Source organism: Antechinus flavipes, chromosome 4 (genome assembly GCF_016432865.1).
Source record: "Antechinus flavipes isolate AdamAnt ecotype Samford, QLD, Australia chromosome 4, AdamAnt_v2, whole genome shotgun sequence".
Lineage (NCBI taxonomy): Eukaryota > Metazoa > Chordata > Mammalia > Dasyuromorphia > Dasyuridae > Antechinus > Antechinus flavipes.
Window position 1 is genome coordinate 478,208,751 of NC_067401.1, and position 19,019 is coordinate 478,227,769.

Below are 19,019 nucleotides of genomic sequence, written 5' to 3' on the forward strand. Positions count from 1 at the left end.
GGCACAGTAGAGAGAGCACTGGTTTGACATCAGGAAGTCTCATTTTCATGAGTTCAAATCCAGCCTCAGACATTTATTAATTATGTAGTTCTGGACAAGTCATTTTAGCCTGTTTGCCTCAGTTTCCTCATCTGTAAAATGAGCTAGAGAAGGAAGTGGCAAAACACTCCAGTATTTCTGCCAAGAAAACCCCAAAGAGGGTCATAAGAATAAGATCTGACATTACAGCTTCCCTTCCAATACTTGAAGTTATTCCTTGCCTGGTCCCCTTACTAAATATTAACATCACTAGTTTATTATTCAATTAATCATCATATTCAACACAACCGTGAGACTTCTCACCATCCTAATTTTCCTTTCTGGGATATAGTTCATATTGCCATGTTTTTCTCAAACTACAGTGTCTAGAATTGAATGTAATATTCCACATAGGGGTTAACCAGGTAGAGTAATGTGGAATTATTCTCTGTTTATTCTAGGACACTTCTTCTAAGCAAGCTCCATTTCCAGACACTTCACGATATTCTTTACATGCTCCCTTTTAGCAAATTGACCTGCTTACCGCTTCCACAACATAACACTCTGTCTCTAGCCTCCAGACCTTTGCTTATGCATTATTCCATACTTGCAATGCACTTTCTTTGTGGCCCTGGATGCTTCAAAAGCATAATCCGGGTGCCACGTGTGTTTGTTGTGCTTGATGCTAGGGTTCTTTCTTCTGGAAATTAGCTTGTGAACAGTGACAGTCCATCACCTCAAGATTGTGTAAGCTCACTGAAAGTGGAGACTGTTCCTTCATGTTTTTATAGCCACAGCACAGTATTCCGACTAGTTGACAGTGGACTTCACTCTTTAAATGTTTGCCAATTTTATCTGATTTGAATGTGTCCTAAATTTGCATATGCTTTTAGATATTAATTATAGTATATTGTTTAAAACAGTATATCAAATCCCTAGATCATTTTCAAATGAACTTCTCAGTCATGTCTCTCCTTCCCCGGACTTGAGAAATAGATTCTCTCAAGCCAATGTAAGACTACTCATGTCTATTTTCTTACTTAATATATTAAGTATCCTTCTTAGTCTTGTGTGATTTGCAAATCTATTAAGTGTGCTACCTATGTCATTATCCAAGTTATTCATAAAAACAGTAAACAGCCCATGGCCAAGTACAGGGGACATTAAACTACAGACTGGTTGTCTTTTATCAACTGCATCATCGGTTCACTCTTCCTTTACTCAGGTCTCAGATGTAATTATGGTTTCTCTTACCAGTCCTTCTAGTTGTTCCCTAGATCTCATCCATTTTTGTCTCCTTGGGAAGATTTTACCCCACAACCATCTCCCTTCTAATGCTTAATCTCTCCCTATTAAGAAATTCTTCTGATACTTACAAACACGTTCAGATTTTATTCATCCTCATAAAAATACTCATTGATTCCCTCAAGCTATCATCCTATCTCTCTCCTCCATTTCTCAAATTTCTCGAAAAAGATATCCACACTCATTACTTTAATTTCTTTCTCTGAACTCTCTTCTCAATTTGAAGTGGGATTTTATCACCCAACAAAACCTACTCTTTCCAAAGTTCCCAATTATTTCTTAATTTTCAAGTCTTGTGAACTTTTCTCAGTTCTCATCTTTCTTGAATATAGTATCTAACCATTGAGTAATCCTTTGATGGAATCCTCTCTCCTCTGTAGGTTTACACGACATAGCTCTTTTCAATATTCCTCTCCTCTGACTTGCTGCTACTTATCTATATATTCATATACCCTAACTTGGAGTTTCTTCCAGCCACGTGTCCCCAGTCTTCTTTTTCTCTACCCTCATGGCGACCTCATTGGCTTTGACAGGTTCATTACTATCTCTACGCAAGTGACTCTGAGATCTCCATATCCTCCTGTAGTCCCTCCTCAAATCTTTCCTCTACTCCTATTGCTTTTGTTAAATTCTGTATTTCTGCTGTTGACATCATCATCCTCTCGTATCCAATTGTTACCAAGTCTTGTTGAATCTCCTTTCACATCATCTCCAGCATGTTTTTTTCTCTTCACTCTCACTGCACCACTCTTGAGAAGGTGCTCGAGAGGAGACTTACACTTTCCTCTAGGGTAAAACACAGTTATCTATGATTGGGCTCCCCATCACTTCACATTGAGCTACTGCAATGCCAGTTGGTTGGCTTCCATAGTCCAAGTCTCTTCCTACTCCAATCCATCCTTTACTTGGCCATTCAAGTAATTTTCCTAAAATGAAAATCTGACCATTTCACATACAAACTCTTCATTTAATAAACTCCGGTGGCTCCCTACCACTTCCATGATCAAATATAAAATCCTCTATTTGGCTTTTCAAGCCCTTTCTAACACAGTAACTCCCCCTACCTTTCTAGTCTTCTTATACTTGTTCCTTCCCTGAATCCTGATTTTCTTGATGCTCCTCTCTATCTCTATCTCTATTTTCATCTATTTGCCCCATTGCTGGAATTCTCTCACTTTTCACTTCTGCTGTCTGCCTTCTCTGTCCTCTTTCAGGTGTTAGCTAAAATCTGATTTTTTTTTTACAGTAAAAACTTTTTCTTGATTCCCCATAATTCTGGTGCCTTCTCTCTGTCAGTTATCTCTAATTTGTCTTGTTTATATCTTTTTGGTATGTTGTCTCTCCCATTAAATTGTGAGATCTTTGAGAGCAGGCAGTCTTCCATATCTTTTTTTATACCCCCAGTGCTTAGGACAGTGCCTGGCACATAGCAGGTACTTAATTAATTTCATTGGCCAATTGGCTTTTATTGGCTAATTGGCTAATCATTCTCTTTGGGATGACTGGCTAAAGTGACGGGAACAGTTGTGGTCAAGGAGCACACTGGTCTCTCTTGTGAAGTCTTATACTTCAAGAGCTTTCAGTCATTCCCTTCTGCCTCTAAATAAAATATAAATTCTTCAACCTGACATTCAAGGCTCTCCACTTCCTCAAATATTTGCAACCTTTTCTCCACATGAGTCTCCTTCATATTCCTATGTAGCAGCCTAAAAGGATGAATTGCTGCTCCTTGAACTTGACATTCTCCGTTTTGTATTTCTTCCCACTTCTCCCTGCCTTTCAGAGTGGTTTTCTCACAAGTACAGCTGAAATACTACTTCCTCCATGACCTTTCAGTGGAGTGTTTTGTCCCCCTCTTCCAATTTCTTTGGCTTCTCATTGTGTTGTATTCTCATTAGAATCATAAGTGTGTAACTCTAGAGCTGGAAGACACTATGGAAGCTATTTTATATAATCTCCACATTTTACAAATGAGGAAACTGAGGTCTGAAAAGGCACAAGTAGGATCTGAAATCAGGCGCTTTGGCCATGATCTCCTTCACTCTATATTCAGGTGTCTATTCCCACCTCCAGTAGAAAGTAAACTCTTTAGAAGAAGTGATGATTTCATTTTTGTCTGTGTGTTCCCAAGTAGGGGAATAGGGTGAAATCATAGAATCATCATTACATTGCTTAAATGGACGAGGCCATTGAGTATAAATTTCAGATGGAAAAACAGAGAAAGAAAGGTTAAGTGACTGGACCATACCTACACATATAATAAGCATTCTAGGGGGATTTGAATCAGTCTCCCGACTTTATAGTCTGTCCTCTGTCTACTTACTCCCCCCTGTCCTAATTTCACCCCCAATAGAATCATTTAGTGTATGGACTGACTCATTTTTAGCCCCAGATGTGGAGACACCTGTGTGGCACACAGCAGGGACTTAATAAATGTTTGATGAATGGGTAACTGGTACAGAGAACCAAACATGTTGGTATATTCTCATAGGCAGCATGTCCTAACTATTGAAGTAGAGTCAACATCTAAATTTAAATCAAGGGGATAAAAACCAGGAAGAGAGATGAAAGCAAAGAGGGCTGAGGAAGAGAGCCCTTTCCAAATAAAGCTTTTTGACATTTTCCAACACAATGCCCCATTTAATCCAATGCCCTATCCTTACCTGGATCCAGCAGAAAATGGTAAGAAAGCGTAAGAATGCCTCTTGTCATAATTCTTTTGGGAGAACCTTTCAGGGTCAAAGACCTGCAATGAGACCCCCATCAAGCCCCACCCCCATCACAACGCGTAAGAATATATTGCTCACAAATTCTAAGTCTTATCCAAAATGCTTTTTTCATCCATTTGGGAACAAATGGAATCTTTAGAACTAGCCAGGCTATTTTCAAGTGTGCAGAAACCCCTAAGACAGAGAAAAGCAGGTCTGAGCTTTACTCTCAGTTGTCATGGAGATACAAACAATCCTCTCACCATTTCACATAATAGATCTTTAATCCTTAAGACGATGGCTGAACCTCCATGAAGAGGGGGAGAGAGGGTATTTATTTGATGAGTTTTGAAGGCTTAGATGATGAGGCAATTTAGATGCAAAGGGACTTTTCCAGACAGTTGAGCTTGGGCTGATGAGGGAGGTCATGTTGGGTACAGTCTGTCCTGGCCATCTTATGGCTATATTCACTAGAGGTTTCATATCAGTTTGTTTTGTAATTTAATAATGTTAATACTTTAAGCGGTTGGTGTTTCATCAGTGGAGGCCCTCTGTCCCCCATGTCCATAACAACGCCTTCATTGCTTTGGGGAACAGTTGCTGAGAAAAGCCCATTACCTAAACTACATATTTTGGGTCATAAACTTTGTTGTCTTTCTTTTGACTAGGACTTGGGGGCAAGATCCATGTGACACGTGACCGTGTATTGGAAGTCTTCTCTCCTGTGCAAAATCTCAGAACCCAGACAAGGCATCCCTCACCCTAGCTTTGGAGGATATTAGTGAATTAAATAACTTCTTCCCTCTTCTCCTATAACCAGTCCAACAAATTCCATGGAATGGTCATGGAAGAAGTGTGCCCCGGGGATATCTCAACAAATCTGAAGGAGCTAAAAGATAAAGATATAAAATATAAAGGGGAAATCATGTCGATCAAAATTAAACATTCTGCACCTTGGAAAGGTAGCACCTCAATTAATTCTGAGGAGAACAACAAGATGGATTTGCCTTTACTGCATAGATGTCATTCTTACCTTTTTCCTAGCCACTTAGCTACATACGATTCCAAAGGAACTCAAATTAATTATCTTAAGGCCTGGAGTCAGGAGAACTCATCTTCCTGAGTTAAATCCAGCCTCAGACACTTACTAAAAAGTGTGACCCTGGCAAGTCACTTTATCCTGTTTGCCTGTTTCCTTATCTGTAAAATGAGCTGGAGAAGGAAATAGAAAACCATTCCAATATCTTTTTCAAGAAATCCCCATGACTAATAAATGATTGAAAACAATCAGGGAAGGACTAGCTTATTGAGGGAAGGGGCTTCTGAGCCAAGAAGAAACTCTTGATACGAGGGACAAGGCTTCTTCCATCTCCTTAGAAGTAACAAAGGGAAAAAACTTCTGCTGATATTAAGCTAGGGGCTGTTCCCCCAGCTAAAAGATACTCCAGCTGAGGAGTGTCCAGCTGACGATGCAGGAGCATCCAGCCAAGCCAGTGGCTGAAGTTTAAAAAAATACTGCAGCTGCTTACTGAAACATAAGCCAAGGAGAGCAACAAATTGGTCTGTTCAGCAGAGATATTTCTCCCCACGGCCAAACAAGTGAGCCAGTTTGGCCGCGGTGCCCCAGTTTCTGGGTGGCTTGACCCCATCCAACACCTACAAGTGATATCGCAGCCCAACCTTGCAGCCGCAGAGACTAGGAAGGATTCAATCCAGCCACTGGGTGACTTGCCTGGCCCAGTGCAGCCCTAGATTGGAACATCCAACCTTGATTCCAGGAGGAACAAGGCTACGTGAGCCATTGGATAAAAGGAGACATGCTTCAAGAAGAGACAGCTAGCTAAATGTGTTTGGAAATGAGCTTTTGGAGCCACATTTACTCTTCCCCTCCATTTCACCTTAATTTTGTGCCCATTCTTTCCTGTCCTGGATTCTGAGATATTTGTAGGAGAATATGTTCCTGATAGCAGAGGAAAGCTTCATAATTGCTTTTCTTGCTATGCTCTGTTAGGAAAATCTATATTAAAGGTCAGAATTTACTGGCTGATTGGGAAGGGAAAACCCCGTGGTGGGTGCTGGTGAGCTAATATTTAGCCATTCACAAGGTTATCTATAGAAATCCAGGAATAGTAGCATCCGTCTCTCTGGGCATCCAAGCTACCAGTGATGGTGTGAATTAGGTGAGTGAGCCCTAGAGAAGTGTTCCAGAGGAAGAAGCATTTTTTTTCCTTTTTATATTTAATTCTCCTGACACTTGATCGTGATGTGGAGGTGTACCAGAATTCTTGAAGGCTTTGCCCATAAAGTAACAGGTGTTGTTGGTTCTACTAAGCCATACAGGCTTTGAACATGGACCTGACAACAAACAGCCTCGTGTTTGTGGTCTTCTGATCAGTCTGAGTCAATATGAAAGATTTGGTTTTAGGTGAGGATTTTTTTTAGCCCCAGCCACTCATGAAGATCAACTGTTAAGGCTGATCACGATTTGCTCCCATGATATTTGAGAAGCACTTGTTTTGGGAGTCAATAAATCAATAGAGTGAATGCTTTGTGATTTGGGTTAGTGGAGAGAAGGCCCACATTGATGAAAATCCCTCCATTCTTTAAAATAATTCCTAGGATTGAAGATTAATCACCATTTATCAAGTGCTTACTAGGCAGCAGGCACTCTCCTAAGTCTTGAATCATAAATTTTATCATAGATTTATAAATACATGCTGCCTTAGCGGTTATTTAGTCCACTTCCTTCATTTTATGGAAGAGGAAATGAGATTTGGAGAGCTTAAAGATAGTCAATTCCTAAGAGTTGTCAATAGCAGAAATAGGATTTAAATCCATATCCTCAGAACTATTTCAAGTATATGGGAAGAGCAATATCTAGCTGTCCTAAAGAAGGTCTGGATACCGCAGCTTCTATTAGAAATAATCATACCTCTGGGTTTTCCCAGACAGCAGAGTTATGGTGAAGAGCCCAAATGTTCAGGATAACGATCATACCTACACAGGGAGAGAAGAGAAGAGGGAGAATTAATATTTTTAAAAGCTATTTTTGAAGCTTTGTTATCTGGGAATATAAAGAAAAAAGGGAAATAGTTCTTGATGTCATGGGACTATAATCTAACTGAAAGATATATTCACCCACATATAAATAGATATAGACATAGATAAATCTATAGAAAAATCTAGATGTAGATAAATAGATGGATATATAGATATAAAATGTGCACATATTTTAAAAAATATTTAATATTTATATATCTATAATATGTTTAGTAATTTACTATATAATCATTTATAGAGGTATTTTATATATGTCATGGATATTTAGATAAATAATGGGTATAGAGATGGCTAGGTGACGTAGTGGATAGAGCACCAGCCCTGAAGTCAGGAGGACCTGAGTTCAAATCTGACCTCAGACACTTAACACTTCCTATTTATATGATCCTGAGCATGTACCTTCACCCCAATTGCCTCAGCAAAATAAATAAATAATGGATATAAATAGATATAAATATATGGATATAACTATGTTACAAATACTACATGAAAGGTAATTTGGGGGCCTAGGACAGAGCAAAAAAGATTTTGTGTAAAAGTGATGTTTGAGCTGAATCTCGAGGGAGCTCTGAGGTGGGCCAATAAATAGGAATGAGAGGTAGAGGGACATGTGCGAAGAACAGTCAGAAGACTTCCCGGATTTGTTCTCCATCTTGTGCACTTCTCTCCCTCCCTCCTCACCAGATGGTCTCCTCCCTGCCTTCCTTCCCTCCTTCCCTCTTCCCTCAGCCAGATAAGATCCTCCCTAGAAGGGTGAGTAGCTGTTTTCTTCCCTTATTGGGTCTCGTATGTTTTGTGGATCTTGAAATCCTTACTGGGCCCTATTGAATTCTGATTCTGTTAGTGCTGGTATCTTCTCTTTCTGCTACCCTTTGAGCTCCACGATGGCTGGCCCAGGCCCAGGCCCAGGCCCATGGGAGGTACTGAGTAAGTCAGAATGATTCCAAAGTGGAGAAGAGAGGATTCAGAATAAACAGGATTGAAGTCCTCAAGTACCTGGAGTCCTTCTGTAATGTTGAAGCTAATTCAGCTTTTTCTGCTCAGTCCCAGAGAAAAGAACTGGGTAGGGAGGGGAAAGGAGAAAGGAAGGTAATGGGGTCAGGGCCAACATCGTCTGGATGTGGGGATAAACCTCCTCATGGTCAGACCTAAGCCAAAATGGAAAGGGCTGGCTCTGGAGTGAGAGGCTCTCCTTCCTTCCTGGAAGCCATCAATTAATAGTAAAAGAAAAAAACCCAGTAGAGACATTATAGAGAGGGTTCTTGTTCAGGTCCGGGCTGCACTAGTTAGCCTTGGAGGTCCCTTGTGCTTCTGGGAAGTTCTGGTCCTTCTTCCCTGTAACACTGGACACTGTGCACCAAGCCTTTACTACTTTGCTACACATTTTCTCAACGAAAGCAATCCTTGACTGAGCCCTCACCGTGACATAGGACCTAGCTCGGTGTTCTCCCTGTCTTTACCTGGTTTAGCAAGAAAACAAATGACTGGCAGGCTCTGTTTCTAACAATCCACAAGGCCACCAGTTCTACAGAAAACAGAATTGGGGGTGGGTAGGTAGAGACATACCCGCAGGAAGGGTGCGTCCATCCGGGAAGGTGATGGGCGTGCTGAGCTCCCTGGATATTTTGGGGCCAGGTGGGTAGAGACGGAGGGACTCTTTAATACACTTAGTGAGGTAGGGCATCTGGCCCAGATGATCCCTGTGAGGAATCACAGATGAAAAAACGGAGAAAAAGAAAGGCATTAACTAAGATTTCTTTAGCTCTGTGAGGAATGGCACAATGTTTGCTTTCCAGATACAGATTCCCCAAATCTTAGAGTTGCAAGGGACTTCAGAGAGTATTTAATCCGAATCACATATGGAAAAGAAGCGAGGGTACGCTCCGGCAAATCTATCTTTCTGGTTCCCCTTGACTTTAATCACTCCTCTTTTTGTTACACACCCAATTTCCCAATTTAGACACGAATACATGTGTATATATGCATATATAGTTACTTACACACATAAATACAACACATATAATTTTGATCGATGCTTTTGCCAGCTAGACAGAGAAAAGTGGGAGAACCAGACACTAAACAACTGTGAGTTAAACAGAGGGCAGCTCAGCAAAGACTCTAACATCCTTCACCTTGAAAAGTGACCTTCCCCATCCCTTGAATGCATTTCCTGGTTAGGAGCAAGTAGGGCCAGGCTTGATGGGAAAACCAGACCATTTCCCAGCTTCTGCCAAACCAGATTAAAAGTTTTCTTTCTTGGTTTGTGGCTTCTCAGTTTTCAGAATGTCAGGTTTAAAGTCAAAGCACTTGAGTTGCTTTCTAGCAACAATTTCTTTTCTAATAACATAAATAATGATATAATGTCTATTAAAGGAATACTTAGAAGTGAGTGTTTAGAATTAGAATGAATATTATTAAAGTGAATGTTTAGAAAAGGAAGATTTGAGCATAAAAAGCAGAATAGATCAGTAGAAAGGATGTTGGATTTGGAATTAGGAGAGTCCTCAGTTCAAACAGCTTTGAGGTCACATACAAGTTTTTACTCTCTAAATCCCATTTTTTCTCAGCTATAAAATGGTAAGAAAATCTACGATAGCTACTATAGCAATGACAGCTAGTGGGAAGGGGAGGCAGAAGAACACAGTGGAAAGGGATCAGAGGATGTGGGTTCAAATCCTAACATGTGTAATCTTGGCCGGCTTACTTGACCTTTCACTTTTCTAGGCTGAGAAATGGGCAGATTGGAATAGATGGTCTTGAAAGTCCAGTTATTCTTAAAGCTACAAATTCAAGATCTCCTTATCAAAACAAGATAATCTTGTGATAAAGCAAGGGACAATCTGGATCAGAATGCATCTATGTAGAATAGAAGAGTGCTAGTGACACAGTTGTGCTAGAAAATCATTGAACAAAGTCAGCTGCTCTTCCAGACAGGATGGAGAGATGAGAACTAGATAAGAGGATATAGAATTGGCTGAATGGGTGAACCTCAAAAATAGTCATTGATGGTTTTATGTAATTTGGAAGAAAGTTTCCTTTTCAGTGCCTCAGGGACCTAGGCTTGGTCCTGTGCTGTTTATCAATATTACTTTTATCAAGGACTTGACAAAGGCAGAGAGATGACTCTCGATCCTTATGATTTTCCAAACCAACAAAACCCTCCATGTTTATCATCCCCCATTCCTCTTGTCTCACTCTTGAGAGCAAGAATTGTATTTTTCTATTTATATCTCCAGTGCTTAACACAATAAGCACTTAACACATCTTTTCATATATTCATTAAATAGTTATTTTCAAGTACTTGAAGGGCTGTTGAAGAAGACAGATAACAGAATCTCAGGACTCAAAGATGACAGTTAAAGAGACATACTTAAACTTTATTTAAGGAGGAAAAACTTCAAGCTTATACTAATAACTCTCAGGGGTAGCTCAGTGGATAGAGCACTAGCCTTGGAGTCAGGAAGATCTGAGTTCAAATCCAGGCTTAGACATTTGACATCTACTAGATGTGTGTCCCTGGGCAAGTCACTTAATCCAGATTGACTTGCCAAAAAACAAACAAACAAAAATCTCAAAAAGGGTAATCAATTTCCTCTGGAGGACATCAATTTATCTCTCTTAGACCTAAATATACCTAGCAAAAAATTTAAAGGACCTGAATAGAATTTAAGGAAAGTTAGATTTGATAACCCTCAGGAGAATATTGACTAGGAATAGAAAAAAGAGTATAACTATTTTTTGGCTGTTGTAGCATCCTCACAAAATTGACCAGTTATGAAGACATAACTTCCTCACAAACAAATGCTGAACATCAGAAATATTAAGTGCATCTTTTGTTAATCATAATGCCATAAAATTGACAAAATAAGCTTTTGAAGCATACATTAATAATGAATTAGAAGTGTGCCACAGAGAACAAAAAAAAAAACTAGAAGGAAGCAAAAAAAGTTGGTTTGCTTTGAAAATGATGTGTAGGACTGATTACATAGATTTTCAAGAAATGGAAATTTATTGTGTTATACTGAATTCTCTCATGTTTTGCTGTATATGTGGCAATGTTCTTTTTTCCCTATTTTTCTCATTTTGTATTTAAGATGAATAAAATTTAAAAAATGAATTGGAAACTAATTTAGTTCTAAAGAATGTGCCTGTCAGAGAATAAATTATAGAAAAAAATCAATATCTCTGACAACGTTGAGATGATACACCAAAATTGGGATGCAGCCAAAGCAATATTTGGATGAAATTTTAAATTGCTAAATGCTTTTGTTAATAAAGGAAACACCAGGTTAAAGTATTGGGCACACAACTTAAAAAAAAGCCTTAAGAAAGTGAAAAATTACAGTGAAACACCAAAATAGAAATTCTGAAAATCAAAGGAGAGATCATCAAAATTGAAAAACAAACAAAAAAGCTTTTAAAAGCATAACAATAAATAGAAACTTAAAAAATAAGCTATCAGCTGTCATCCTTACTCTATCACTTATTTTCAATCTTTCTTTGTTAAGTGGCTTTTTCCTTACAATTCATAAATACGTCCACGTCACCTATCCTGTAAAAATTAAACTCTTACTTGGTCCATCTCCATTTGTTATTCTTGTTCATCCTTCACTTTTCTTTCTTTTAAAAAAAATTTCAATAGTATTTTTGTCCTTCATTCTCAAAGAGGATCAGTGACATGAGGAGAGGGACATCTTGACTTGCAGGAAATTAGATTTGAGTGAGACAAAACCATGTGAAGTCATCAGTCTCACTCTCTCCTTCAGAGCCATTGGAATTCAGTGGCAAGACAATGGTCAGGATGACTGGCAATAATCCCAGATGCAGAAGGAGATTTGGCTTTTTAAGCTATTTAAGGTGTTATTTTGTCTAAGGCAACACCCATTCAGTAATTAAAGACTAGATAAGAATGAAAGCCAAAGTTTGCCTTCACAAAAGAATCCATCTAGGAAAGGAAGACCCTCTGAGTCGTAGGTCAGAACAGAAACAATTGCTATTTACACTCATTCTGAGCCTTCAAAAAACCCAAACTATGAGCAAGGGAGGCTTAGGCTGTCTATTATTGGCCAGTCAGTGAGAGCCAGAATTATTTGTTTTTCCTTCTCTGAGACACTCTCTGCTTGATCCTCTTCTCAGTGTTGATTTTGCTTCCCTCCCAATTCAACAAATATTGATTAAGAATTTATTATTTATTCCACTCTCTGTCAGAGACTGTGCTAGGCTATGGGAATACCAAGATAAAATCTATCCCTTTGGATGAATCAAATGAGATAATATTTGTAAAGCACTTTGAAAACCTTAAAGCATTGTATAAATGTGTGCTGCTGTTGTTACTTTCAACTATTATTAGTGAGGATAGCCTGTGCAAATGCATGGTGAGAAGAGATAGCCTATTAAGTCATACTGTAGCAGTACAGTATGACTGGGATATAGAGTACATGAAAGAAATTAATATGAAATAAAATCTGGAAATATATGTAAGAACTTGATGGACAAAAGTGTTAAATGTCAGAATGAAAAATTTACATATTATTCCATTATAGTTATTTGTGTATCTCTTCCTTTAAAGCTTCAGTAAGCTCTTGGGTAGCAAGGTCTATATTGTAGCTATCTTTTGTATCTCCTTTGTCTCCAGCACAAAGTTTACCCCACAGGTAATCAATGGATGTTTGCTAAAGTAAAAGTTGAATTGCTCTCCTGAGACTTTGTCTTGGACCAGAGAGAAGGAGGCAACTACATTTGGTGGAGGAGGAAGGGTCTTGGGCTTCTCCTATTCTTTGAGGAAAGTAATCATTTCCAACTTAATTGGACATATCAAGGGGATCTGAAGAATTAAGAATAAGTGTTGACTCTCAGTCTAAAAGGTAGGGAGAAAAACCCAAAGGATGAACTGAGGCGTCAGGATTGATTCTTTGGGGCTCTCACCAGGTTATGGAGTCTCCAACTTTCAGGATACCTTGGATCTCCTCTCTGCATTTCTTCTGGTGGTCTGGGTTCATGGCCAGGCAGTATAAGGTCCAGGAGAGCCCAGATGACATGGTGTCTTGGCCAGCAAACATGAATGTATTTACCTCAGCAATTAGATCCTCATCTGTAAAGTTTCCTTCATTTGTATCCTAAAAAAGTTAAGTCTTCTTTTATGCAAGACCAGTATTATGGATTTGTTCTATCTGCCAATAATCAGAATGATTGTAAGAAAAATCATAATTGTAAAGAGAGAAGTCTTCAAACCACAAGAGACTGATATTAGGACCCCATTAACTTTCTGAGCTTTGCTGCTAACATTCCATCCAACCTACAAAACACATTTGTGGTTCTTAATGCCCTTTCCCTCCCTATCCTTAATTAATATGTTCTAATTTCCATCTCATCTGATCTGGGATCCCAATGCCTCCTGGATCACATATCTTGGTACCATGTCTGGATGACACCCCAAACTTGGGGTCTAAGTGACTTCCTGCATAGACTATTCTGTTGATGAAGGCTCCACCTCCCCTCCCTTGCACTTCCCAGAGCACTATCTTCACTAACTTAAAGTCCTCTGTAATATCACAATCAGCAGCTTTCTTCCCTTTACTAGACTGTATGAAGAGGACATGGACTGCATCTTAATTACATTGTACCTTCCCAAAAGGCTAGCATAGTATATATTACATACACCAAGCATTTATAAATACTTTTAAATGAATTCATAAATGAATTAGAAAAAAATGATTGAAATTAGAGCAATCTTTCACCCAGAGTTGGGAATCTTCCTAGAGCAGCCAGTTTGCTAGTCAATGAATTTTTTTTTTAAGCCATTCAAGCTACCAGCCCATTTTCTGATTTTCCAAGTCGCAAATTTCCATTTTTGTTTATGGATCTTCAAGTTTCTGAACATACTAGGTAGATGTTTTACTTTAAAGTTTTGCAGACTTACTTTGGCTTGGAATAGAATGTCCAGGAAATCCAGATGCTTCCTCTTCTTTTGAGTGTTGTCCTGCTCACCTGGATTCTTGAGGAGTTCCTTCCTATCCTGGAGGACTTTAGCTGTTTAGGCGGGGAGGGAAAGAACATGTTTCTGTTACCTGGGAACCGTGGATCCTGCTACTGACTAAGACCCCAAGAGACATTTGTGAACCTGCTATGAGCTTCAGGTGAGTTTCCTATGTTGATTTTTGGCAGTGACAACAGAACCTAGCAAGCTGATACTGAGGCTCTTGAAAGACACTTAATTAGTGCCCTGCCTAGAGCCTCCCATGGGTTTATTGTTAGCTATTATAAGAGGAGATTCTTGATTAGGCATAGGTAGGACTAAATACTATGGAGGTCCTTTTCCAATGGTTTCCAACATGAGTAACTGAGATCTAGGATACTGCCAGGGTTAGAAATAGGCAAGTTGGGAAGAAAAGCAGATTTTGGTCTCAATGGTTCTAATGGCAGCAGGCTCTTAGTTCAGATTCAGTGGTAGAAAAAGGGAGGCATCTGCCAGTCACTGAACATTTTACAAAAGAGGTTTACTTTGTTGTAAACACCAGGGATACAACAGCATTTAGCCACTGCCTCTGGATGTGCCCTCCATCCCTCACTCTTTCCTTTCAAAAATGTATCTGATCAGTACATCATCAGGGTACCACCCCTCCTATGGTCTCAAGTGCTGATCAAGGAGCTCCTCCCTGGCTCCAGTTAGAGAGAATGGGGTGAAGGGATTCTCTATTTCAAGAGGACAGGGAGGGCTTTTATCTCTTAATTCCCTAGCTACTCTCCTGGATTTTCGAATTCCCCCAAACTCCTCATTCTGAAAGAAACTGTCTCTTAGAATCCACAATTTTCTTTCAGAGTTCCTCGGGATCCACATTTTGTGTGAGCCCTTTCCTAATTCTCCCCACTTGTTACTATTTCCCACATATTCCATCCAACAAATTTGTATTTTTTAAGGCAATGTACAATCCCCGCTCCTCTTCCCTAATGAGCTCTTCAAGGTCAAGGGTCTTTATCCTTCCTTTCTTTGAACCCTAGAACCTTGTTATAGAAGGTCCTTTATACATTCTTGTTTGTATTGAATTGAATTGAATATCCCAGTCAATCATAGCATCTAGATCCAGAAGATCTAGATCTAGATCTAGAACCAAAAGGACTACACAGGCTTCCTGGTCCATTCCTCTTCTTTTAGAATTGAGGAAATAGAAGGCTAAAGGGCGTATAAGTAATTAGTCAGAGTCAGGAATTGAACCCAGATTCTACAGCTCTAGGAGTACTGCATCCCACCAAACAGCAGTGAGTGATACCCCAGAGGGCATCTATGTCTAGTCCACATCTTAGGAAATACCCGGATGCTTCTTTACTTCTTGGCAGAGAGCCTGGAACTTCTGGAAGTCAGAGGTCAGCTTGTAAATGAAGTCACTATGAAGGAAGAGATTGTATGTGCGAAGGTAGATGTAATTGATCATTTCGGACAAATTCTGGAAATAGTTGGTTAAGAAGCTGCAAAAGGAGAAGACATGATGTGTTAACAGGAGGTAGGGTGATGATCCGTACTTGGTTCTCATTCTAGACGGTTGGCACTGACCTGTCATCTTGGCAGAAATCCTGAACGCCGAAGGTACATTTCAGGACACAGTCTAAGGTCATGAGCAAGACAGGATGGAAGATGTCCATGGAACTATCCTTAGTTGTGAGTTTTTCCCATTTATCCTAAGAGAGGAAGATCCGCATCACTGCTGCTGTTCAAAAACCCTTTTGTGTTAATCTGTTTGCACATAGCATTGTTCTCTGTCTCTTTGTCTGTCGGTCTGTCTGTATCCTTCTCCCCTCTTTGATTTGACTACTGGGTCTGTGACTTACTCATGTGATCATAAACAAAAAATGTTACCTTTATATTCATATTATTATAAACTTATTATCTTATATGAAAAATGATACAAAATTAATAAATGTTTTGTGTCTTAATATATTAATACTAAGAATCTCTAAATATTTTATTTTAATAAAAATTTTATAATCTGAGACTCAGATTGCTTTTTTATTGTCTCCCTTTTATCAACTCCAATAGGAAAATTCTGTAAACTAAGCTTACTAATGCTTACACTATCTTTGTAGAATTGCTGTGAGAGTCCAGTGAGATGAAACACTATAGATATCACAGAAATTCAGAATGTGAAAGAAATAATCTGTAAGGCCAATTAATCTAATCTTTGCTGGCAACTCCATCTTTATTTTCAAGCACACTGCTAGACACAGAAACAGATTCTTAGTTGCTCAGAAGGTTCCATTTCTTGATGGTGTTTGAACCTTTTGTGGAGATCTTTTTTTTCCCCCTCACCAGCATCACGCAGACAGAGTTCTCTATGATGCTGACATACTCCTTCAGGATGTTGATGTGGAAGGCTGGGGTCACTAGGCGCCGATGGGAATGCCATTTCTTGCCATTCAGGATCAACAAACCATTTCCTTAAGAAATAATTGCAGTTCTAATTAGGTTGCATCAAAGATAGTACTGCCCAGACTAAGAAAAAAGTGTGAATAGTTCCTTGGGATTTTTATCTGTGCTCGCCTATCCTTGTTCCCCTTATTATTTTTTCCTTGCCTTGTAAAAAAATAGGGATAGTCTTGTTTTCTTCTTTACTAAGCACTTGATAAATATTTCAGCCATTCATTTATCATCAATTCTATTCTTACTGGCATCTTCATTCCTATCCACAATTATATCTTATAATCTATATATCTCTGTCCTTATTTGTATACAGACATACATTTGTATTACATACATATATACAAATGTGTGCATTTGTGCACTTCTGTCTATCATGATTTTTGTTACTGCTATATAGATGGTTAATTTTTGTGGGTTCCTTTTGTATCCTACTGTTTTGTTCAAGGTATTATCTCAGATTCTCTGGAGTTTTTAAAAATCTAAATAAATGTATTAACAAATACAGACAGTTTTTCTCCTTGTTTAATATGATTATACTTTTATTTTTTCTCTTTTTCCCCTTCAATTTCTTTTTTTTTTAATGTTATTTTGTTCCCAGGGAGAATGAAGCTGAGTGTCAATGCCTCATTTAAATCCAGTTCAAGCACAAGTCAAGATATTAGTCCTCTTTGAGAACAAAGTTCACACAACCACAATCATCTCCACAACGGTTCTACAACTATGTCAAATAACAGCGAGGAAAAGAGTATCATTGCTTTACTCTTATATTATTGGGACCTTCTGCATAGAATTTTTTTTTAGTTTTATGTGTATACATTTTTAAAAGTCCTTCTATTCCTGTGCCTTGTGGTGTTTTGTTTTTTGTTTGTTTGCTTTTTAGTATAAATTGATTTTATGCTTTGTCAAATATTTTTTCTGTATTTTAAAATATAAATCAACATAGTTTTGGTTATTTTTTTATTTTCAATATTATCAATAGTTTTGTTTTAGTATGCTGAAGCAAGCAGCCTTGTATCCCTTGTATATATCCTTAATCACGATGACTGTCTTTTTAATATTGTAGACATTTTGCCAAGATTTCATTTAAAAATTTTTAATCAATTCATTAATGCTGTTGTTTTATAGTTCTTCCTTTTTTTTCTTTTGTCCTTCTTTGATAGATGTCTTAGGATTATATGTGTCTCATAGAATAAGCATGGTAAAATATTTTCTTTCTAGATTTTTGAAAATAACTTGAACAGTAAACTGCCAAATTGTCCTTTAAATGTATCATTGAATTCACTTTATTAATTTGGACTGGGAGTCTCCCTCTCCCATTTTTGTAGTTTCTTATAGCTGGTCCTATTTGTTTTCCTGCAATTGGGTTATTTAATGTTTCTATTTCCTATCCTGTTAATAAGATTTTATATCTGGAAGGATAGACCTTCATTTCTTTTAAAATTTCTTGTTTATTGATATATAGCTTGTGATACTATGGTCCAATAATCCTCTCCCCCCCTCCCCACAACTTTTTTCTCTGCTGTGATTTTTCCTCATTCTTAAAAAAAGACAGGTCATTTGATTTTTCCTAAACTTCTTTTTAACCATTTTATCAAAGGGCTAATCAATTTTTGTTACAATCAGCTTCTAGTTTGGTCAATTCTACACATTTTTGGGTTTTCAATTTATCTTTTTCACCTCTAACTTAAAATTTTTTTTAATCCATTGGTTTCATAGTTTAATACTATATATTTAATTTATTAACCTGTACTTTGCCATTTTGCTAACAAATGTTTTCAGAGATATGATTTTTCTTTTGAGGACTTCCTTAGCAGAATTCCAGGAATTTGAGTATAGTCATTTGCTATCATTTTCTATCACAATTTTTGTTTTGACAAAGAGTTCATTGGTTCAATAATTATTCATTACTTTGACTCTTATTACTACTCCGTGTATCAACTTTCATCATTATCCACATGTATCCACTTAATTAAAAATTTGACCTTCTTCTATCCAATTTTAACCTATCATTTCATCCTTCCTTATACCTCACCTATGGTAAATCTATTCTTTGCTTTTGATTTGCTAATCTCTACTTCTTAGTACTTTCTAAGGCCATTAACCATGCTGTGACTCCCCTTTCTTTCTTAAAAAATTTTGACCCTATAGTTTTCAGTTAGCTCAGCTCTATGTTCTCCTCTGCTCTCTAGACTCTTCTACCACTTCTTGTCAAATTCTAGAATATTACAAATATCTTCTTCCATTGCTCTTACTCAGAGGCTCCTATATGGAGCTGGAGAAAATTCCACAACTATCTGTACATTCATGTTATTCAACCTCAACTAGTCCATTCAATGGAAGCTCCCTTTCCTCCCTTTATCTTCATCTCAAAATCCTTTGGTATCAGCTGTCCATGCTGACAATGAGATCAACCTTTTGCTTGCCAAGATCCAAACCACCATATTTGTACTTGATCCCATACCCTTCCATCTTATTCAGCATCCTCATCCTCAATCACGTTCCAGCTCTTTCTAAAC

The 19,019-nt window shown here is 38.2% G+C and overlaps 1 protein-coding gene across 1 annotated transcript in view; it reads right to left on the reverse strand.

Moving 5' to 3' along the window:
* The window catches only part of LOC127563363 (taurochenodeoxycholic 6 alpha-hydroxylase-like), a 34,859-nt gene that overhangs the window by 3,127 nt on the left and 12,713 nt on the right, over positions 1 to 19,019 (reverse strand). The window contains exons 4-11 of the mRNA XM_051999774.1: positions 16,393 to 16,520; positions 15,640 to 15,764; positions 15,400 to 15,554; positions 14,011 to 14,120; positions 13,017 to 13,207; positions 8,658 to 8,791; positions 6,964 to 7,028; positions 3,987 to 4,069 (exon numbers count right to left, since the gene is read on the reverse strand). Of these exons, the coding sequence (XP_051855734.1) occupies positions 3,987 to 4,069; positions 6,964 to 7,028; positions 8,658 to 8,791; positions 13,017 to 13,207; positions 14,011 to 14,120; positions 15,400 to 15,554; positions 15,640 to 15,764; positions 16,393 to 16,520 (991 nt within the window). The remainder of the gene's footprint in view (positions 1 to 3,986; positions 4,070 to 6,963; positions 7,029 to 8,657; positions 8,792 to 13,016; positions 13,208 to 14,010; positions 14,121 to 15,399; positions 15,555 to 15,639; positions 15,765 to 16,392; positions 16,521 to 19,019) is intronic.